Raw genomic sequence first — 23503 nt, 5'->3', positions numbered from 1 at the left:
TAGATTTGTCATTAGGATTTCAATCTTTCTTGAGACTAAGCTTTATTTTCTTGCTTTGTTTTGCTTTTGTATAGTTACTAACCTTTAGTTCTAGTTTTTGTTCATGCAGTTATGGCTTCAAGCTACCATGGGGAGCCACAAGAAGAGGAAGACACATTTGAATATCACATTCAAGATGACTTTGATGCAAGTATACTCACACCAGCACAACTTGTGATGTTATATGAGCTTCAGAAGGAGTACCCGGGGTCGGCAAAGACATCCCTAGCACGAAGGATCCGGTTGGAGCTTATTAAGGATCGAGCAGAGCTTGAAGGAAGGGAGGTTACAAAGTATGAGTTTAATGTTGCCTATGACCTTAAAGAGGTAATGTCATCTAGGGAGAAGAGTTGCGGATTAAAGAGGAGAATGTGTTACTCTATAATGATTTCTTATTCATCATTTTGCCTAGTAACCATATTCTTTTGACTTTTAAGAGAAAAAGTATAGTTATGGTATGATTTCTTGCAAAGTATAGTTTCCTAATTCCTTCGGATAATGAACAAATGTGCAACGAGGACTTATTAAGACACTTTTTAGAATACGAAGTTGTTATTTGTGTTTTTTCAAAAAAAAAAAAGTTGTTGTTTGTAGTAGAACTTTGATTTTTTTTTTTGTCACAAGTAGTAGAACTTTGATTAAAAAGCTGCAAATAACTTTAAGGTTCCACTTCATGAAAAGACAAGATCCTTGAACATAGGTTTCGAGCAAGAGGATTTTTTTCCATATCTTTTGATCTTAAAGAATAAAAAGTCCTTCATTAGATGTAAATATGTAGATATAAATTATAATATGCGATTAATCATCTAACTATATAAAGTTAGTGCATGAGATATTCACATTTGGAACCTTGCTGCGTTTTAAAAACCTAAAAAAAGCGATTCTGAAGGCGACGAAAAGAGCGATCGAGATCTAAGGTTCGAAGTGATGGATTTAGCCAATCCGCCGGGATTATTGGTCCCTTCGGAAGGAGATTCTGGAAATCTGGAGCTTGGTGAAGGAAACACAATCGAGGGGAAACAAGATCTTGCTAGTTCGAAGAAGGCAAATCAGACTTGGGTTGAGAAGGCGCAGGAAAGGAAAAGCTTGAGGAAGTATGAGGTTGAGGTATCAACTAAGGAGGGGAAGCATAGAGTGGAGATCCCAGATGGAGTTATTTCGGATTCAACTCCCCTATGGGATGATTTCATCGTCGGAAAATTTTTGGATTTGGCGCCTCATGTAGCTAAAGTACATATGGTAGTCAATAAGATTTGGCAGTATGGGAATCCATCTACGAAGGTTGATATCTATGATGTAAACGCAACAACGATGAGATTCCGGGTTTCGAGCTCGAAGGCGAGAGAGAAGATCTTAAAGAGGGGCATGTGGAACATAGCTGGGATTCCTATGGTAGTTGCCAAATGGACTCCACAAACGGAAGAAGAGAAACAAGAAGAGGTATCTATTCCAATGTGGGTCTACCTTACAAAAGTACCACTCAACATGTATTCATGGGAAGGAATCAGTTTCATGTCTAGCTCGGTGGGATCTCCAGATCGTCTGCATCCGGAGACAATAGCTTGCACCAATCTGGAAGTAGCTAAAGTCTTCGTGAATGTAGATGTCACAAAACTTTGCCAAAAGAGATTGAGTTCATAAAAGATGGTAAGGAGTTCACAATGGGGTTTCTTTATCCTTGGTTACCATCGAAGTGCACTAAGTGTGAGAAGTGGGGGCATACAGAGAAGGTTTGTGTACTGAATGGGAAAGTAAAGCGAAAGAATGAAGCTACTCCGAGAAGCAAAACAGTTGAGGGGAAGACTCAGAAGCATCAGGAAGGAATTGTATGGAGGAGATCAGTGGCCAGAGCTCTGAAAATGAAGCTAAGAAAGGAGATGATAAGGAAGCCGAGTTATCTCAGAGAGTTGATGTGGAAGAGAACTGGTCGTTGGTATCACCTATGAAAGTGGGTAGGCAGGGGCAGCATTCATCAAGGAAGGAAGAGGAGTATCAGATTTCTGCTTCTAAATTCTCAGTGTTGAATTCAGTGGAAGTTGAGGAGGGAGAAATACAAAGTAAGGAGCAGAACATTAATGAAGCTGAGGATGGAGAAATACAAAGAGAGGAGCAAAATATAAAAGAAGTTGAAGTTAGTGAAATACAAAAAGAGAAGCAGAACATCAATGAAGACTCTGATGAAGAGGTTGTTGATATTGGGGAACAAAATATGGAACTGGAGGAAGATCTACTGGAGGAAGATATACTTGAAAAGCAGGAATCAAATAAAGGAAAGGTAGCAGCTAAGAAGGGTGGAAGGAAAGGTCAGAAGGCTAGAGCTCAGGATGCAAATCCTTTGGGCAAAAGGTCTTCTCGACGTAAGTATTAATATATGTCAAGCTTCTTTTGGAATGTGCACGGATTCAACAAACCTTTGAAGCATTCCGTGGTAAAAGATTGGCTTAGCAACAAGGAGATGAAGTTTGGTTGTATACTTGAAACAAAGGTAAAAGAGAGGAAGGTGAATAACATCATTAGTTCGTCGTTCAGAGATTGGTCCCTAATGACCAATTATGAATGCAGCGAAGGAGGAAGGATATGGGTTCTGTGGAGGGAATCGATTATCATGACTCCAGTTTACAAAACGGACCAGATGATTACGTGTTCGGTGGGTTTAAAGGATGAGGAAGATGTTTATTGCACGTTTGTGTACGCAAGTAATCAGATGGAGGAAAGGAAGCGGTTATGGGAAGACTTGACACATCATTGTAACTCTCCATGCTTCAAAAATAAGCCTTGGCTTATAATGGGGGATTTCAATGAGATTTTGGAGGTAGAAGAAAGCTCAAGGTTTGCTGATTTTGGTAGTATATCGTCGGGTATGAGAGATTTTCAAAGGGTAGTTCTCCATTGTCATCTTACAGACATGGCTTTTCAGGGTCCTCTCCACACATGGTGTAATAAAAGAGAAGAGGGAGTTATTTGTAAGAAGCTAGACAGAGTGTTATTAAATGATGCTGCTCTTCTTCGTTTTCCAAATGCTTACTCAGTTTTCGAATCTGGAGGGTGCTCTGATCACATGAGGTGTAAGATTCAGATTTGGTCACCTATGGAGAAGATTAGGAGGCCGTTTAAATATGTAAATGCTATTGGAAGTCTTCCAGAGTTTTTACCAATGGTGAAGAGTTATTGGGATACTACTGAGAAGCTTTTTCATTCCACTTCTGCCTTATTTCGATTCTCAAAGAAGCTTAAGAACTTAAAGCCGCTTATAAGGGAAATGGGGAAGAGTAAGCTTGGTAATCAGTCGCGAAGGGCTAAGGAGGCATATGAAATTCTCTGTGTAAAACAGCAACAAACACTTTTGGGACCGAGTAGTTCTACTATTCAGGAGGAAGTAAGTGCATATGAGGAGTGGCTCCATGTTGCAGGGTTAGAAGAGGACTTTCTTAAACAGAGAGCAAAACTCCATTGGCTTGATGTAGGGGATCAGAACAACAAGACTTTCTACAATGCTATCAAGACGCGGCAAGCTCAAAACACTATTAGAGAAATCAGAACCCATGATGGATCTATAGTGACTACGCAAGCAGAGATCAAAAATGAGGCGGAGAGATTTTTTTTCTGATCTGCTTAATCATCAGCCAATGGAGTATCAGGGGGCTTCAATGGAGGAGATTCAGGATCTTTTGAGTTATAGATGCTCGGCTGGTGATTGTGCTATGTTGGAGGCAGAGGTTACAGAGGAGGAAGTAAGGAAGGTACTCTTTGCAATGCCTACAAATAAATCTCCTGGTCCAGATGGATATTCTAGTGAGTTCTTCAAAACAACCTGGTCAGTAGTAGCTCAAGATTTTGTCATTGCTATTCAATCTGTGTTTCGATTTGGTTTCTTGCCAAAAGGGGTTAATTCTACTATCTTAGCATTGATTCCAAAGAAAACAGATTCGATGGAGATGAAAGATTACAGGCCGATCTCATGCTGCAACGTCTTGTATAAGGTTGTTTCGAAGATAATAGCAAACCGGTTGAAGCTTCTTCTCCCGAGAATCATCAAGGAAAATCAGTCAGCTTTTGTCAAAGGGAGATTGCTTATGGAGAATGTTCTTCTCGCCTCAGAGTTGGTGAAGGAGTATCATAAGGAATCTGTCTAGCAGAGATGTGTTATGAAAATTGACATATCAAAAGCATTTGACTCAGTCCAGTGGCGGTTTTTGCTTGATTGTTTGAAGGTGTTGGGATTTCCTGGAAAATTCATCCACTGGATTGAGCTCTGTATCACAAGTCCCTCTTTTTCTGTTCAAGTAAATGGGGATCTTGCTGGATATTTTCAGAGTGCTAGGGGTCTGAGGCAGGGATGTTCATTATCTCCTTACTTATTTGTGATTTGTATGGACATTCTGTCAAGGAAACTTGATAAAGCAGTGCAAGAAAGGAGGTTCAAGTTCCATCCAAGATGCAAATCTCTTCTATTAACTCATCTCTGCTTCGCGGACGATCTAATGGTGTTTGTAGAGGGATCAAAAGAATCAGTGGAAGGGGCTTTGACTGTTTTTGATGAGTTTACAAGCTGGTCTGGTCTGAAGATTAGTATGGAGAAGTCCACAATTTATATGGCAGGGGTCTCAGATATTGAAAAAAGAAGAATCTTAACGAACTTCCCTATGGACAATGGAGAGTTACCCGTCAGATATCTGGGTCTTCCTTTAATGACTAAGGCCATGAGGAGTCAAGATTATCAACCTCTCTTGGAGAAAACCAGATACAGAATTGGCACTTGGACATCGCGCTTTTTATCATATGCAGGTCGTCTGCAATTGATAAGGTCAGTGCTTATGAGCTTTGTTCACTTTTGGGCTTCTGCATTTCGTCTCCCCAGTCGGTGTTTAAAAGAAATAGAGCAACTTTGTTCTGCATTTCTTTGGTCTGGTCCTGACTTAAAAACCAAGGGTGCAAAAGTGGCTTGGAAAGACATATGTTTTGAGAAGGATGAAGGAGGTCTGGGTATCAGAGTATTGAAAGATGTCAATAAGGTCTATGGTTTGAAGTTAATATGGCGTCTGCTTTCAGGTAACTCACTTTGGGGGAAATGGTTAAATGAGAATCTCTTAAAGAAGAAAAGTTTTTGGGAGGTTAAGAGCAATACTCAAGTGGGTTCATGGATGTGGAAAAAAATGCTCAAGTTAAGAGAGGTGGCTAAGATGTTTCATATGAAAGTAATTGGGAACGGGAGGCACACTTCTTTCTGGTATGACAGATGGTTGGATAAGGGAGTTTTGTTGGATATATTGGGAGATAGAGGAATAATTGATCTGGGTATTAGTCAGGAAGCTACTGTGGCAGAAGCTTTTTCTGTAACCAGAAGGAGAAGGAGACATCGTTTGAAGCTGTTGAATGATATAGAAGAAGATCTGTCAAAAGCTCGAGAAAAGGTAGATGATTTGGTGGAAGATGTTAGTTTGTGGAAGAGAGAGTCGGGTTTTAAGCAAAACTTCTCTACTCGGGAGACTTGGATTATGCTAAGGGAAAGAAAAGAGAAGCTTGCTTGGACGCGAAGTGTTTGGTTCAGTAAAGCTACTCCAAAATATGCTTTCATTGCTTGACTGGCAAACTTAAATCGGTTATCTACTATGGATAGAATATCCAAGTGGAGTCAAGGAATAGACACGACATGTGTTCTGTGTAAGAATGCTAGTGAATCAAGAGACCATTTGTTCTTTGAGTGCTCTTATACATCACAGGTATGGGAGTTCTTAACAAAAGGGATCTTGACTACCAATTTCACTTGTTCTTGGGATGTTATTGTCCAAATGCTATCAGATGAGAAGATGGAGAAGAAGCGACTTTTCTGTCTCCGTTATGCATTCCAGCTTGCGCTGTATACTTTGTGACATGAAAGGAACAAGTTGAGACATGGTGAGAAACTGATACCTATGGAAGCATTGAAGAAGTTGATTGATAAAGGTGTCCGCAACAAGCTAAGTCTTATGAGAAGGAAAGGGATAAGAAGTATAGAGGGGAGTTTGCAGTATTGGTTTAGTACCCGTTTTTGATTATTCTTTTGTCTCTTGAGTTTTTAAGAAGTAGTTTTCTTGTTAAAACAGATTAAGCAAAAAAGGACACACTTGGATGTATAAGGGTTTTTTTTATGAATAAATTTAACATTCATTCAAAAAAAAAAAAAGATATTCACATTTGACTTACTTTGTTTGCTTATTCGTAATTTTAACGCAGAAACAAAACGAAAAAAAAATGTAAAAGTAGTGGAGGATTACCGATATCTTGGAAAGAGTATTAAAAGATGTGTGAATCAGTGCACACCATCATATTAGCTTATAATGCACTCCATATTCTTTGACTATTTTCTTCTTTAGGAATAAAACATTTGACATTCATGTTTGTTTAGCAACAATTTAACCTAATATCATCCGTAAGCTGCAATTAGAAAACTATGGTATGTACTGATATTGTTGAAATACCGAAACATTTAGCCGGATTACTAATACTCAGTTTGGCATGTTCAAACATAAATATACTTAAGAGTATTTTCAGTATATAATTATAACTCTATTTTTTTTTTTCAAAATGGAACAATTCCATAAGAGTTTAATTGAATTTCACTCCAAACTTATTTCATTTCAAAATAACAGGTAAAAATAGTTTTATTATTTAAATAATCTCATGTTTGCTTAAACTTGAAAAAAAATAGAGAACACTGTACTTTTTTTTTTTTTTTTTTTTTTTTGAAACAGAGAACACTGTACTTTAAATCTCATTTTAATATATAAAAGAAAATGAAAATGAAATGGACTCAGCTCCAAAAAGGCAATGTAGTGATTGCACTGATTGGTACAACCGCACACAAGTACAAATCAACGGGTTCACATTAGCGAGATGCAATTTTAGTATCATTCGAAGATTAGTAAAAGAAAGAAAATTAAAAACATCTGCATTTCACTTAAAGTTTCTTTGTTTACTAAAATTTAGTAGCATTTTACTTTACAATGTTTCTAAGAAAAAACAATATCAAAATAAATAAAGTTTTTTTCTAACTTAAAACAAATAAAGTTCGCTTCCAATTTTCTACATCAATAAAGCAATAATAATAAGTCAGAAAAGAATAAAAAATTAGGAAATCATAAAACTGTGGAGTAGAGATTTTATAGGAAGAGTAGCTGTCCCAACCCCATGAGGAGCTACCATACCATCGTGGGACCCTACTGGCTACTCCTCAACGTCATCTTCCTCTTATTCACTTGCCTTCCATAACCACAGTAGATCTCTTCTTCCTTTGCATTTAACTCATCTCTTTAGCTACAACTTCCTCCACAAAACCCTGAAGCCATTCAACTGTTAATCTCTCTGCCTCCACCATTACAAAACCAGTTGAAGCTTCTTGTTTTCCCCAAATTGTCTCATCTTGAGGAAGAAGAAGACAAAGTATTGATCTTTTCAAGAAACCATCAAATGGACGATGATGGCTCTGCTCATAGCTCACTGTTCGGAGACCTGTCCACCGAAGAGGTCACAAGCAAGATCATTCTCACATCAATCATTGTTCTCTTCATGGCGGTTCTTGTCGTTCTCGTCCTCCACCTCTACGCCAAACTCTACTGGTGGCGAGTTGACCAGCTCCAACAGCAAGAACAAGAACAAGAACAAGATGAACCTTCATCCATAGCTCCACCTGTCACCACTCGCCTCCAACGACGCCGTTTCATCTTCGTCCCAGGGCAAGACGCTCTGTCCAACACTGGTGGTCTTACCCCTTTTGAGCTCAGTTCATTACCAATTGTCTTTTTCAGACAAGATGGTTTTGAATGTGCTATTTGCTTGTCTGATCTTGTCAAAGGAGACAAAGCTAGACTACTTCCAAAGTGTAACCACACCTTCCACGTTGAGTGTATTGACATGTGGTTTCACTCTCACTCAACTTGTCCCATTTGCAGAAACACTGTTCTTGGTCCTGAGCAACCTAGCTCAAAGCTAACCGAACTAGTTTCTGACAATGCAGTAGATTCTTCTCCGGAGTTCCCCACCAATGTCTTGGTATGGGGTCGTCAGGATCAGGTTAGTACTAGAACCACCAATGTTGGGTGGTCTCAAGAAGATGGTACTACTGGTAATGCTGCTTCACAGAGTCAAGATGCTGTTGTTCTTGATATCAATGATTCTATAGCTAGAATTCAAGATGCACCGTCTTCATCATCATCAATGAGGTTTATGGTTGAAGAGGAAGAACCAAAATCTCCAATAACAACGAGGTTGAGGTCTTTAAGGAGGTTTCTGAGCAGAGACAAGAGAGTCTCTTGCAGCAATAGTGGCACTAGTGGTAGTAGTAGCTCCAATGCTGCTGCGTCTTCTTCTGTTGATCCTTGAAGATTGTGATTACATTAGCTGAGTAAAAAGAATGGTATATATATATATGTCAAACTGTCTAGTGGTATTGGCTTTGCTTTGTGTTTAAGAGCTTTCTTTGTTATCCAAGTAATGTCATTAATCTACTTCAATGGAATTTCAGATTTTAAACTTTTGTCTAGTCAGATTAACACAAGAGTCCTATATTGTTCTCTAATCAACTTCTGAGATTATTGGACATCAAATGATTGCATGAAGCACCACTACATTATAATCCATATTCTCCAAGAAAATAGAGTGATTTATATTTATCTATTTAAACTGTGATGAAGTAGATAAATATACCTTCTAAAAGTGGATATTCCCTCAGGAAAAAGAAACGGATATAGAAATGACTCTGTTTGGATTGATATTCCATATAAACAAAAAAATATGTAAAATCCATATGATCACAGTAACCAAAAAAAACCGTATGATCTTTACAACATTAACTTTGCAATTGTTCAGGATGCAAAACTCTGACAATGAGCTTTACAATGAATGAGACAAGAGAACTAGCAAGCGGCTGGTATAGACAACAAAAAGGAAGAAAACTAACTGAGCAAACTCATTTGTTTTCCTCTCTTCAAAGCTTGTAGTTTTTCTCTTAAAAAAAAACAGAAGGTGATTATTATAAAGACATGTTCTGTTAACCTGCAGGCTCATGACTTAACAAATACTACTAACCACGTGCCTTTTCACATGATCCTCATCTCAATCACATATACTTTCTTGGCTAATACGTGTAAATAGATGTGTATGCCCATACTGATTAATTAAAAAGTGTATTCATTTGTATATGGGAGGACTAGTCAATCATCAGTGAACGCTCTGGAAATCATCAGATCCAAGATAAATATCCTCACCATTTGAAACACAATTTGGAAAAAGGTATAATTATTAGCACATGAGTCAAACTAGATCACGTGATTAGATCCCAAAAATGTATCTTTAAAACCAATAATATAACCCACAAAGCAGCAAGAGTTCCAATCTCTCTTTCCTTCCATTTTAACTCAAACAAAGCTAGCTACTCAAAAGTTTTCTCAGTTGCAGTCTCAGGAACAGAAGAACCTAAGAGCTCCAAGATTAAAAAGAGGATTCACAATGAAGAGGTTCCATACATGGGAATCGATCTCAGCAGCTCTGATCCTGTTACTTCTAGCTTTGTATATCGGCAAGAATAATGTAGAGGGTCGTCACATGACACCAGCAGTGAGAGATTTGCAGATAAGTAAGGAGATGAAGGAGGAGGAGTCTCTAAGAGGTGAAAAAAATAGCTTCAGAAGAATCCCAAGGAGTGGCTTCAGTCCTATACATAACAGGTAAAAGACAAACCACACCCATTAATCTCAAATAGTTTTTCATATCCTTATGATTAACACCAATATTTTTTTTTTGGCACCAGCTACGTCCCTTAGGAAGGTAGAAAACAGCAGTTAACCACAAGAGAACCATAGTAATAAATTTTCTCCCCCTCATGAATCTTTATAATTTTTTTTTTGTTTGCACTGTACTATAGGGTACTTACACTTATTAGTGGATGTTGTAATGTAAATGGAGCATCAGAAAGTTTCTTATAAGCTTTGTTCTGTTAACAGCTTCTAGAGTAGGCTTAGACTTCTATAAGTTCGTTTGGTATGTAATATGAAAGTACTGTTTTAATTAGCATTCTTGTGAGGGCAGATCAAGCCAGAAAGGCTTTAACAATGCTGCCATCTACATTAAAATATTAGAGGAGAAGAAGTGTGACACAGCATAGAGGAAAGATGCAGCTTGACTAATATATGTTATAGAATAAATAGACTATAATATAAAAGCCTAACCTTCATATTCTCTTTTTTTTTTTTTTTTTTTTTTTTGATATCTCTGGTGTCTGGGCAGCCACTTTCCCAAATATCCCCGAAGGGGTCCAGCGCCCCAGCAGTAAGGATGTTAAATCGCTGTGGCCGGGTTTCGAAGCTGGGTGGCGGGCACCTCAGCCGAGGTTCCATTACCACCAGGCTACGAAGCCCGGTTAACCTTCATATTCTCAATTTTATTAGAATGCCGATTCTTTCCAGTCATCTCTGTTTATCTGTTGCTTCACTAGTTTTGTTCTTCCTCTGTTTCCATGTTCTTCTTGGTGTTCTTTAACCCTGAGGATGCATCAAAAACAAATGTGTTTTTTTTTTTTGGAAAATTAGATGCAGAACAAAATTCGTTATGTAGATTGCTTAGCTACTTACCTTCGTCTGCTAGCATGACTGCAACAAATAAATTATTTTGTAGCATTTCAAAATAATAAATGAGGTAAGAAATGCAGAAGAATACATGTATGCGTCCACGCTAGAGATATGCCACCACTTTTTAATGGCACTATATATATGGTCCCTAGATCCTATTAAGGCTTTTCTCCTGATGTGTTACGACTTCCATAAAACAGAGCAAAGTAAGCTTTGTGAATAAGATCTTACCCATCGATATCTAGCTTCCTAAGCAGAAAAGGGCGCCCTTACTTTGTTTTTGAAAGATCAGCTTTCAAATCCAACTATTCATTGTTATGGCACTTATCTACAGTAAATGATCATGATGTGTGTAATGAGAGATCGCCAAAATGTCCACCTAACCTGCCAAAAATGACAAGTAACCAAGAGAGTGAATAAATAAAGGGAAATTGCATTGCATACACATAGCAATACAAAAAAAAAGTTTATAATCATAACAACTTCTTGGTTATGATATTCTTTGTATAATATGTATAAAGACAAAAAATACCCTTCATTCTACTATTTCATTTTCACTTTCACTTCCATCGTTCATCACTTCATCTTGTTCTTCTGAAACTATTTTTTTCCAGAATGATCTTTATTCACTTTCTTTTGTCTCATGATCATTTATAAGCTTTATGAAATTGTTGGAAAGTGATACTTCGCATGCTGTGTAATCATCTGATCCAATAACTATGTTTGATCACGTTTTTTCATATATTTGTTTGGGTTTACATTTTTAATACTTCAATATATGTGGATTAAAAACAGAGGATGCGTAAGAACTAATAGAGAAGATGAACAGTAAATGTTGTGTTGTACTATTCCATTTAATAAATATAGAATAGTACAACACAATGTACTATAACATCATCTCCACCCTCCTCCTCCTCTTTTTCCTCTTCCTCTTACATCATCTCCACTCCTCCTCCTCCCCGTGCACGCAACTCTCACATAAGCTTTCCTTCGTGTCATAACACATACATTTATGGTGACATTCTCAAGTTGTTATGTTAACTTTGACCCTCTCAATTGGTTAGACACTGTGTACATATTAAAAATAAAAGTTTATGTGGTTGTGTCGAGTATTTCATATTCAAACTATCATATTAACTTTGACCCTCCCAATTGGTTAAACTGCTCTAATTTTCTTCATAATCTATATCCCCATATCATACGTCATATATTCCATACTATTTTAAATTACAATATAGTATGATAAATTTTATTTTCTCTTTTTTTTGTAATTTATATCTCCTTCTCTGCCTCATAATTCTTTTTACTCACTACTTGATCAGTTACATTGTTTTGTTCTCTAACACTGTTGCCACTCATCATCTCTATCTCTAAAGAAACTTTAAAGAATTTCATATATACAAATTTTGTGGGTGTGTTGAGTATTTCATACCATAATATGTATAGTATAGTCACGTAATGGATAAAAGTTTGGGTTTAGGGTTTATGGTTAAAGATTAGGGTTTGGGTTTAGGGTATATGGTTTGGGTTTAGGGTATATGGTTTGGGTTTAAGGTTCATAGTTTGGATTTAGAGTTTATAGTTCAGGGTTTAGGTTTAGGGTATATGATTTGGGTTTAGAATTTTAGATTTGGGTTTAGGATATATGAATTTGTATTTGTTTATTTGTCTTTGCCTATACTATATGATTTGAGTGTAGGTTTAGGGTTTCTCTCTCTCTCTCTCTCTCTCTCTCTCTCTCTCTCTCTCAATTTATTATATTATACTCTATTTTAAATTACAGTATAGTATGATACGTTTCTTTTTCTCTTCTTTTGCACTTTGTATCTCCTTCTCTACCTTCTGATTCTTCTTACTCACTACTTGATCAGTTACATTATTTTGTTTTCCAACACCATCGCCACTCATCAGCTCTTTCTCTAAAGAAATTTTAGAGAATTTCATATATACAAAGTTTGTGGGTGTGTCGAGTTTTCCATACCATAGTATGTATAACATAGTCATGTAATGATAATGGTTTGAGTTTAGGGTTTAGTGTTTAGGATTAGGGTTATGGTTTAGGGTACATGGTTTGGGTATATGGTTTGGGTTTAGGGTTTTGGTTTGGGTTTAGTGTTCAAAATTTGGGTTTATGGTTTAGTGTTTGGGTTTAGGGTATATGGTTTGGGTTTAGGGTTTAGATTTGGGTTTAAGAGTTAGGATTTGGGTTTAGGGTTTAGAGTATATGGTTTGGGTTTAGAGTTTAGGTTTGGGTTTAAAATTTAGGATTTGGGTTTACGGTTTAGGATTTATATTTTATGTTTGAAATAATCTATTCTATATCTATATTATATATAGAATAGTATATAATTCGAGCGTTTGATAATATTCAGATACGTTTTTCCATGTATGGCTATATTCTTAATTGTCATAATCTTTCGACTATACTATATGTTATATAGTATAGTATTACAAATTCAGTTTTAGAGCTTCAAAATCAAACACACGTGCCTAAAAGGAGAATTTGGTCAAGATTGTGTGCTAATTATCCCATCCACCGTTTGCAACTGTAGAATAGTTATATGCTTGAGTTTTTCCTTCTTTATGTACATCTCACAAATTCCCCCATAAATAAAAAACAGAGACAAAAAACAAAAAAAATACAAGAAGATTCTAAAACACAAAAGCAAAAACAAAATACAAGAAGATTCCAACTTCCCCAATACTCGCTATGCTTCAGTTTTGGGTATAGTAATCATATAAACAAAGCTACAGTGTGGAATCTCTACCGTTCCAAGTTGAAAAAAAAAATAACATAAACAAGCAATGCATACTTCATAGTTAGTCTGCGCTTCTGTTTTGTAGCAGCATTCGAGGCAACAAAGGCCTCGATAACACGTGCTCTGCTGGAATATTTTTCTGTTTTAATTGTATGCTAAGCTTTCATTGAAGTTAAGCTTGCTATGTATGGCTGCAGATCCTGAGAGAATTAAGCAAATGCTGGGATACTATGAACAACATAAAATGGAAGTAAAAAACTAATGAAAATAAACACTACAAATTACAGCATGGATAAAGAATTTTAGTATAGACAAAGCCTTCGTGATTCTGCTTGCAAATTATTCGTGAATTCAAGGTAAGGTATGGTTTTCAACAATATGAGTTTTGAGAATTTTTTTTTTTTTTAATTTCTTTAAAAACTTTGAATTTCTTTTCAAACTTGGACTCTTAGTTGAAGCTTGTTCATATTGGTACTAAATGCCTTGACAAAAAATTGGTACTAAATGCTTGTTAGTTTGACAGCTTGTTGAGAATGAAGCAAAATTCAACCTTGAACTTATTGAATTGAAATTTTCAAAATAAGGGTTATTTTTTTTGTAAACCAAAGTAAGGGTTATTGAGAATTGGGGGTTTTGAAAATTTTCAAGAAATTTGAAATTGCTTGCATGAATTGATTCTATTGAGTGTGGTGATTTTTAAAAGAGATTACATGATCTGAAACACTCACTTTGTATAAATTTTGAAAATCATTTCAAAAAATTTTATGCTTTTTGAGATGAATTGGTGTGTTTTGGAACGTGATGCAAGCTTAGTTTCAACTTGATCATTTTTTGCATCAATACTATTAAAACAAGAACATGACCTATTAATATAGGTGTATTCCAACTATTTTAATATAATTATTAAAAAAAATTATTAATCATTTAAAAAATATATTATACAAATAAAAACACAAATATGATAAAAAGATAAATATAACAATTAATTTTTTTTGAAAAAATGTAAAACAAAAAAATATATCCGCCTTTTGGAATCTAGTTAACCTTAAAATGATTGTTTAGTCTCCCAAATATTTGAACTTTATTGAATATTTGCTTGATGCGATGTTGAGTTGAATGAAATACTAACTCTTTACCTAACTACAAAAAGGTTAGTTTAAATCATTTATTTTATATTTTGTATTACTTATAAATGATGTAAAAATATTTTACTTCACTTAAATAAATGACTTAATATGTATCACTTGCAAAAATTGATGTTTAATTCAAACACCACCATTGTTTTAACCATTGTTTTAGCTACGCTAATCTATATATATAAAAGAGAGTTGAATCTCTCCTGCTGACACATCAGCGTCCACGTCAGAAATTAGAAGTCTCACGAGTTAACACATCAGATACGCATCGTATCACTTAAACTTTATTCTCTCGAAATGGACTTCGCAGTGGGCTTCGTCCAGCGCAAATGAAATGCTCTTCGGCACTAGGCCCATCGACACTGTTCTACAGAATCCCTAAACAGATGTTCTCCTTCGTGTTTTTCGTCTGTTTTCATTTGGCGCTGAAACTTTCTAGATTCTGTAACGGTGTTTGTGGTTTAATCTTAAATCGTCTTTATTCTCCATCCCACTACGAATCAACCTATTGCGCTCTTCGTCTGCTAGATCCTTATATATATAAACCTTCGATGCGTCGTTTCCGGTAAAATATATAATCTTCCGGAGATCGCGATCTCTTCATCTCTCTGAAAAAGGCAGCGTCTTGTGGGGTTAGCAAACTATTCGTCGGCGAGCAGGTGAGGCCAGCGACCATTGGCATTACCCGGAGCAACCACAACTTCAAGCTTTCTGACTATACAATGTCCATACGCTTATGGGTATTCTCAAACCTTGGATATATTATCAAATATATAAGATACTCCAATTTTTCTTTTTCTTTTCCAGCTTTAAAATACTCCAAATTTTGTGAGGCTCATAACCCGTTCGTGGAATATAATTATTTATTTTATGGTTATAGTTTAACTTGCAAATGTATGATTATAAATACAAACAAAAGTAATTTAAAAATATATATTATATTTTAACTATGTTTTCACAAATGAAATTTCTATAAGTTCTATATGTATTAATGCTTTTAAAAATATTAATAAACTTAAATATAAATAAAAATCACTGTTATAGAATAACTTACAAAATCCAATCAAGTGACATAGAAGATTAATCTTATTTCTTCTAAGAATAGGAATAGATGAAGTAGAATAAAAAAACTTATATGATGTATAAATCTTTATAATTACACATATAGATGATATAAAAGGGAAAAACATTGACAATACAAGTTAGATCAAATATAAATAAACAAATAAAACATATTTGGATATTCTCATTTCTAAAATAAAACTATACTGTATAGGAAATTGGTCAATTGTAATAAAATTATGTTTTCATCAAACTAAAAACCCACAACAAAAAATATAAATAATAATTATAATAGTATGGTCTCACAACATATACATCAAATAAAAATTAGAACACATCACATTAAAATAAGTATATATTAAATGTTAAACAAAATAAAAATAGACATTTTAAACTAAATATTTATAGTATACATATATAGATATAATTATGTTTAAATATTTAAGAAATATATAACTGGTCCGGATCCGGATATACATACCTAAAATTTCAGTATCCAAATCTTAATGTTTTTAATTTGTATATTAACCGTTGAAATAATTTTATAGTTCACATCCCGCCTGTAGGGCGGGCCGACCCTAGTAACTTATAAGAATAAGCTAAGTTAATAACTCATAAGAATAAAATGTAAACTAATCCTTTGGAATTGACTTGACAATAGCATATTCAGGCAGCTTTCCCCAGCTCTTCTCGAGCTCTCTTCTTTACATTTGCCAGCAATCCTTCTCTTATTCCACCGTAGACTTCCCCAAAGATTTGGTTGGCCAAGCTTAAACTGTCTCGCACATTCTCTCCTAGTTCTTTCAGCTCCACCGAGATGTTTTCCCCTGCAAAACCTTCACAAACTTTGCACAACGGAAACATAACTTCCCAAGCATATAAATGGCATTCTTCTTCTTTACTAAACTCTTTATAAACACTGAACACAACTCTCATCTCAACAGATTCATTCTCAAGAGCAAGCTCCCCCATTCTTTTGAGCAAGTTTCCAATCAGCTCTTTTCTTATGTCACGCTCATTACCAGAGAGGAAATCCGTAGACGCTCCTTCCTTCTCTAGATCAAGCACCTTGAAGGCTTTACGGAACATCTCCTTTTCATTCTCCCCTAGACTGAGCCACAACTCATTGCAGGTTGCTTGATCAAGCTGCCCGATCCGAGAATGAAGAGCGGAGAGCACATATACCATGTTTTCTGTGAGGTCACGCTCAAGGACGTTTGAGGTGTGCTCCTTTAGCACGAAGCAAAGATGTGCAGCCACCATGTACAAGGTTGCTACCAAAGACAGAGAGCTTGTCATTTCCTTCTTTCCCAATGCCTGAAAGTATTCCCTGAGTGAAGGCAGTGGGAATCTTAGTAAAGATTTCAAACCTCTAAGAGCTGAAGACAGAATAATAGGTTGTTTGCTCAGGCATCCCATAACAAGAGGCAAAAACGGATCTATCAGCTCTAGATTAACTTCTCCTTTCTCCGTTCTTTTATGGAGTACCTCCAGAGCAAACCCACTGATCATAGTAGCGTTATCTCCAGGGAAAACACTCCGGTTGTTAACCCCGTTATCGAGGAGTTCATATATGAACTCAAACATCTCGTCTTGATCAAAGCACTTGTTTACTTCAAACCCATCTGCGATTTTCTCTATCATCTTCTCCACAAGCGATCTTCTCTTCGGGTCCAGAAGAAACTTCAGCCGATCAGCAAAAACACAAACTAACTGCAAAGCTTGGCTCTTAGTGCTCACGTGTTTAGCAATCAGCTTCAGAGAACTGAAGCTCATCACATCAACACCTTCAAAGAACGTATCCGATTTCAACACGTCCAGAATATCCTTCAAGCACTGAAACGTGCCGCACTTGGACTTCCATGTCTTGGGATCAACTTCTACAACCTTCTTATCACTGCAAATACACTTGACGCTCTCATGTGACGTCGCCATTAAGAATCCTAAAGCAGCAATGAGAACGGCTATGAACAAAGGAGATGAATGAATCTTCGTATACGAGCCCTAACAACTGCAAGAATTAATGTTAACTTATCTATCTATATATAACGTGATTTCATAAAAAGGAAAGTTAACAAAAAATAATTTTAATATTAAGAAAAATAAATATTTCCTTTAAAACATAATCACATTATATATAAATATATTATTTGATTGTAAATTCGCTTTTTAATTATAATTTTTTTTAATTATATGTTAACTAAAAAGGAAATTTCTAATTAATAGAAATTATTAAAAAGGTAAAATCAGTTTAATATAATAATTATATGTAATAATATTTTTAATTCATTAAGAGTATCATCGTAATCAAAACCACCGTGAGAGTTAATGCGAGTGCGACACATAGGAAATTGACTTCTCAAATAATATTTTTTAAAATAAATATTTCATTTAAAACATAATATTAAGCAATATAAATATATTTTCAAAGTAATAAAAATATTTACCTTATATCTATATATTTTCTCAGATAATTACAGAAAATAAATCGATTAGATAAACCAAGATACTTTAGTTGAATACTAATATTTTATAATTAGTATTATTGAAATGGTTTATTCATTATTATAATATTTGTTCATTAATAATATTTATAATTAAAACAAAACTAAAAATGTACATAAAAACATTTTACATATATAAAATAGTTTCTCAAGAAAAAAAGTTTAAAAGACTGTTTTTTATTTTTAAAACATTAAATGATACTTTTATGAAAACTAATTTTACCACACAAGAATACTTTGAACAAATAATTACAAAAATATTCTTAAATAACATAATCCTAGACATTTTTAATGAACTAAACATATTATATTTTGCTACAATTAAAAATATAAATTTTACTTAATATTTAGTTTTTTCATTATATTTGTACAATATAATCTTATACCAATCCGATCTCTGCACAGGTTCCAGACTTGTTCCTACTATATTCTCATTAAGTAGCATCTTGATGAACCCTTTTTAGATGAAAACGTTACAGAGGGAAGGTCGGATGAAACATGAGTGGGAACTTACCAGATCGCACTCGTTGTTCACAGCATGAACAAACCGGTTTATGTCGCCGCAGAGAGTTACAAGGTAACCAAAACTGTTCTTTAAAGATCCAAGTTAATGATTGTGTATTTGCAGTTTGCTAGGCTTTATCCATTAGACCAAAAGGACATGGCGCCGGCGCTGAGACCGATCGAGTTTGGTGTAAAGATTCCTGCAAAGGTGGAAGTAGAAAGGTCGGCTCGAGACTATACTCCACTTCAGTACTTGACGCTACTCTTCACTGACCTTGGTGTTCTCTCTCCTTCTGTAGTTAGCGATGAGCTTATTCAACTCTATCTCTAAGTTTCAACATCATAATTAATTTTTAATTTTTCTTCCACTTTTAAGTTTTGTCTCCCTTCTTTTTTTTTTGGACAACAAGTTTTGTCTCCCTTCAAAGTTCATGTTTTGATCTAATAGTGGCTCTTACAAGAACATCATTTTAATGTCATAATAATGGCTCTTACAAGAACCACATATCAGCCTTTTGATGTCAAAAAAAAATATTGAACCACATATACTAGAAATATATATATATATATATTTTTTTGATAAAATATACTAGAAATATTTCATTGTCCACTTAATACAAGTTTGTATCAATCTTTAACAAATTCAATTCAATGTGGAAGGTTTTCTTAAATTGTTTGATTAATGGTTTATTGATGTCATTACACCAAGAAATATATCTTTGGAAATTCTACATTTTAAATCTCGGATAAAGCTATATACAGTATTAGTAATTATGCAAATCAATGGAAAAGTTATTGTTGTACAACTATTATATGCTAATCTTCATAAAATAATCATAACAGGACAATAAAATTGTTAAATGTAAATGTTCACAGGTCAAAGTAAAATTCCGGTAGTAGATTTGTCTTAATATTCTTTTTAATAATTTGTAATAGAACCATAAATCGATTTCACTAAAAAAGAAAACACTTCACTAAAAACCATGAGTTAAAGCCTTAAAGGTAACTAAACCAATGTAAATAATTTAGATAAACATATAGAACACCGAACTGTAAATATATCAAAGCAAACACTTTCACTGCCTACGGTTTTGAGACAGAAACGGAATCGCCTCAAAGTCCATATATCCACTTACCTGCTTGATCTTGATCGTTCCTAATCGTCAGATTCTCATCAATCATTTTCCAGTCAACCGGAGCCATCAGATCCGGAAACGCCTGAGCATTCATCTGGACCGTCGGATCACCACCCAACTCACAGATCCTCGTCCACAGATTCTCCCTTAAACCACTCAACCCTTTCACGTACTCTTCCATCTCCTCCTCAGGTACGCTCTCCACCGCCCTCTCCCACCACATACAACCATCCTCCTCCCCTCCTCCGGTTGCCACGTCATCACTAAACTTCGACCTCAACGTCACGGGAGACTTGCGCAGGTACTTTTCTATCAGTGTCCCCACGTTGCCAAACGAGTAGACCCTATCGCAACGCGAAAACGTTATGATACCGATCTGCGCGCCGCAGAGGACGCTCAGCTCGGCCGCTTTTTTGAAAAGCCCCGTTCGGCGTTTCGAAAACGTCACTTGCCTTCGGTTCTCCTCTTTGATCTCCTTGATCTCTATCCTCTGCCGGCCTTTCGTGGTTTTAGGGTTTTGCACTTTCTTCTCTTTTCGTTGCTTCCTCGCCACGTTAGGTATCGTCGGCATGGGCTTTTGTTGTCCCGTGGAGAGCAAGCAAGGGGTAGGTGTGGCTTCTCCGTTCTCCATATTGGCGACAAAGAATGATGAGAGATGATATTATGATATAGCAAAATTTTCTTTTAAGGAATTGAAGCTTCTTCATAATATATGTTATTGTGTGGTATTAAATGCACGTCTCAATAATTTAACTTGATTATGGGATGATTCCTTAAAAACCTTTTTGTTAATCTAAGTTTGTGATATTGTTTCCATGATTGACGAGATATACTTACCATATTCTATTTTGCTTGTTTGTTTAAAGAAACTAATAAATGATGATGCATATATATGCTACGTAATCAATCAAATATATGCGTATCAGTATTTATTACAAAGGGTTTTTACACGTGAAAAATTCATCCACAAATCTCAATGTCTTCCGTTCTAATTAATTTTCCTCGCTCTATATCAAATTGTCTTTATTTAATTAACCACTCGAAGCAAGGTTGATGGATTAATTTAGATTTGAAAAATGATTAGTGGAGAAAACCTTGGGTCAATTAGTCAGTATTAAAGACTACTTGTGGTTTCATTTTGAATGTAAGTTGCCATAGCTAACAACGACATACCCCTATGTAGGTTGAGATTAACAACTAGTAGTATTGTACTATGTGATCAATTAGATTTTATATGGTTATCCACAACAAGCTGTAATTAAAACACAACTATAATCTTTGGTGTGCTCTATATGTACAAATGAGTAATGGTTCTTCTTGTGTTTAACTGATGTCTCGACTCTTAAACAGCTGTTCTTCTCCCTTGTCAGTGGCACATCTCTCCATCTTTTTCTCTATGACCCATCAACATTGCATTTCAATCAATCACCTGTGTGAGGAGAGTTAACCAAGGTTAGGACATAGGAACATTCACATGATCCTTATGGCGCACTGAGCTTGCTGTCCATGATCCCCCCATATGCTCCATGGCCTTCTCATTTGCAGAAAACTGTTTCCATATCAACCAAATCATCTAAGGACAGAGCTTCGAGGTCCTCCTTCTCACCGCGGAAGATTCTCAGCTTCAATTCTTTAAATAAATTTATAAACTTTTGATTGATCAGAACGTACAGAGTTGATATAAAGAACCAGAAGCTCAATTAAGACCATACGAGATAGATAATAGTAGAAGTTTCATTCAAAACAAAAAGTGCAAAAAATCTAATGTTTTTTTGTCTTGAAAGAAAAGAGTGCAAAAAAGAGAAACACAATTGCAGTTTAAGAACTCTTCAATCCCCAACAGTAACTAAAAACCATGTCTATAACCATTGTAAAAGGCTCATCAACTTCACTCCCAACCGCCAACTGCAGCTGTGGGTGGCACAGCAGTGTCCCATCCACCTTCTGCTGCTGGAGCAGCTGGAAAGAAAAACCCAAATAACAGACCATTAAAATCAAGATCATAGATATAATACATTGGTAATATCGGTCACTACTCACCGCTGGAATCGTTCCATGAAGCACCGGCAGGAGCAGCGGCGATTGGCGCCTGACCTTCTCCAGGCCATGCGGCATCAGGGATGGCAGCAGTGGTCCACTGGTCACCACCACCTCCATACTCAGGAGCAGGTAGTCCATACTCTGCCTGAGGAGCAACTTCATCCTCATCTTCTGGCTTAGCCTCCTCTGGCTCTCTGTAGAAGAACAGGTCAACCTGTACAACACAAACAACAATATAAACAAAAGTCACACACCAAACATGAACAGAAGAGAAATAAAATCAAAAGAAATGATATTCCTCTTACCATGACATCCCACTTCTGAGCAGGGCGAATGGTTCCACGCATCTGAAGGACCATGCGGGCAAGAAGCCAAAAGAGACAACCAATGCTGTGCTTTCCCTTGTTGTTGGCGGGGATACCAATGTCAACAAACCTCATGGGAGAATCAGTGTCACAGAAAGCAATGATTGGAATGTTTCCCAAAGCACCTTCCTTGATGGGCTGCAATACACACAAGATTCAAGTCAAGACAAAAAAACCATCAGTTAAATACAACCTTTTTTATAAAAAGCTTTTTTTTTTACCTGGTGGTCGGTGCGTGGATCGGTAAGAATCAACAGCCTAGGCTCGCTGAAAGAGGTCTGCATCTGATTGGTAAAGGTACCAGGGGTGTGCCTTCCAGCAATGGCGTTGGCTCCAGTGTACTGAGCGAACTTGAGGACAGCTCTCTGACCATAGGGCCTAGCTGACTGAACAATGATGTCCTGTGGGTTCTCAATACCAACAATAACCCTAGCAGCCATCTGCAGCTTGTCCCATGTTTTGCCCAGGTTAAAGATGTAAATACCTGACAAGAGGATAAAAAAAACATCAAACATAAGAATTAATGCCAAATTCAAACCAACCAAAAATAAGAATATTACATAAAATTATATATATTAATATTAATAAACAAAAACATCAGTAAACAAGAGAACCCACAGGACATCATTGTCTTAATTATATTCCAATTAGTTACCAAATGAAACATATGTCCTAATAATTATGTTAAGACAGACAGAAACCACTAGACTGAACAAGAACACAAGCAAATACACATAAAGACCATCACTTTTGTTGTAATCTATAGTTATTCATACACGGTGACAAGAACTTAACTGACCCACAAGTCACAAAACACATCTAAACACACAAAAACATACAAACCCAACATACCATTACACAAAACAGAATCTCGATGCTCTAAAACCATCTACAAACGCACATACGCGAAAAAAGTAAACATTTTTTTAAAAAAAGAGGAGGAGAAGTTGTTTTACCGTCGTTGCGTCTCTTGAAGACGTAACGCTCCATTTGGTAGTTACAGTTCTTGGTTCCGAGGTGAACCTCAGCGGCACACATCATCTTGATGTCAGCTTCCTTCTGCGACAGCTGTCCAGATCCATTAGTCGCCATTTTCTCTTCGCTCTTCCTCTCAAGAGACCTAATCGCCGAGATTAGCTTTTGCAGTGTATAAATCCAGACGAGAGGCGAGAAGCCGCGAGGGAGGGAGACATCATTATTATATCTCAAGCAAAACCCTAATTTGTTAAAAGTCTATTTTACCCTCGGTTTAATTTAATTCGAACCGGGAATTAATTAAATCGAACTTAACCGTTAATTGCTGGTTTAGTTACCGGTTTGTAGTTCTTAAACCAACTTCCAAGTGTGTTGTTTGCAA

At 36.0% G+C, this 23503-nt stretch overlaps 3 protein-coding genes, 1 long non-coding RNA gene and 1 pseudogene across 4 annotated transcripts; 3 read left to right on the top strand and 2 right to left on the bottom strand.

Moving 5' to 3' along the window:
- The first annotated feature begins 1867 nt into the window (after positions 1-1867).
- On the top strand, positions 1868-3646 carry LOC108831576 (uncharacterized). The gene is made up of 2 exons (XM_018605105.1): positions 1868-2396; positions 2475-3646. Exons 1-2 carry the CDS (start codon positions 1868-1870, stop codon positions 3644-3646), a joined length of 1701 nt encoding a protein of 566 aa, XP_018460607.1.
- A 3528-nt stretch (positions 3647-7174) lies between these two features.
- Positions 7175-8549, top strand: LOC108840298 (RING-H2 finger protein ATL3). The gene has a single exon (XM_018613132.2). The coding sequence runs from the start codon at positions 7486-7488 to the stop codon at positions 8395-8397; it is 912 nt and encodes a 303-aa protein (XP_018468634.2). The 5' UTR covers positions 7175-7485; the 3' UTR covers positions 8398-8549.
- Positions 8550-9272: 723 nt separating this feature from the next.
- On the top strand, positions 9273-10242 carry LOC130504556 (uncharacterized). The gene is made up of 2 exons (XR_008941325.1): positions 9273-9740; positions 9824-10242. It is a non-coding gene; the product is annotated as an uncharacterized LOC130504556 (long non-coding RNA).
- Positions 10243-19681: 9439 nt separating this feature from the next.
- LOC108841350 (agamous-like MADS-box protein AGL61) lies at positions 19682-20634 on the bottom strand (annotated as a pseudogene).
- An 823-nt stretch (positions 20635-21457) lies between these two features.
- On the bottom strand, positions 21458-23328 carry LOC108816675 (40S ribosomal protein SA). The gene is made up of 5 exons (XM_018589244.2): positions 23103-23328; positions 22368-22630; positions 22087-22284; positions 21782-21995; positions 21458-21700 (listed from the first exon to the last, which is right to left on the bottom strand). The coding sequence occupies exons 1-5, from the start codon at positions 23236-23238 to the stop codon at positions 21630-21632; spliced, it is 882 nt and encodes a 293-aa protein (XP_018444746.1). The 5' UTR covers positions 23239-23328; the 3' UTR covers positions 21458-21629.
- Between the last annotated feature and the right edge of the window lie 175 nt (positions 23329-23503).

This window comes from Raphanus sativus, chromosome 2 (genome assembly GCF_000801105.2).
Source record: "Raphanus sativus cultivar WK10039 chromosome 2, ASM80110v3, whole genome shotgun sequence".
Taxonomy (NCBI): domain Eukaryota; kingdom Viridiplantae; phylum Streptophyta; class Magnoliopsida; order Brassicales; family Brassicaceae; genus Raphanus; species Raphanus sativus.
This window is presented reverse-complemented; position numbering and strand designations above follow the sequence as displayed.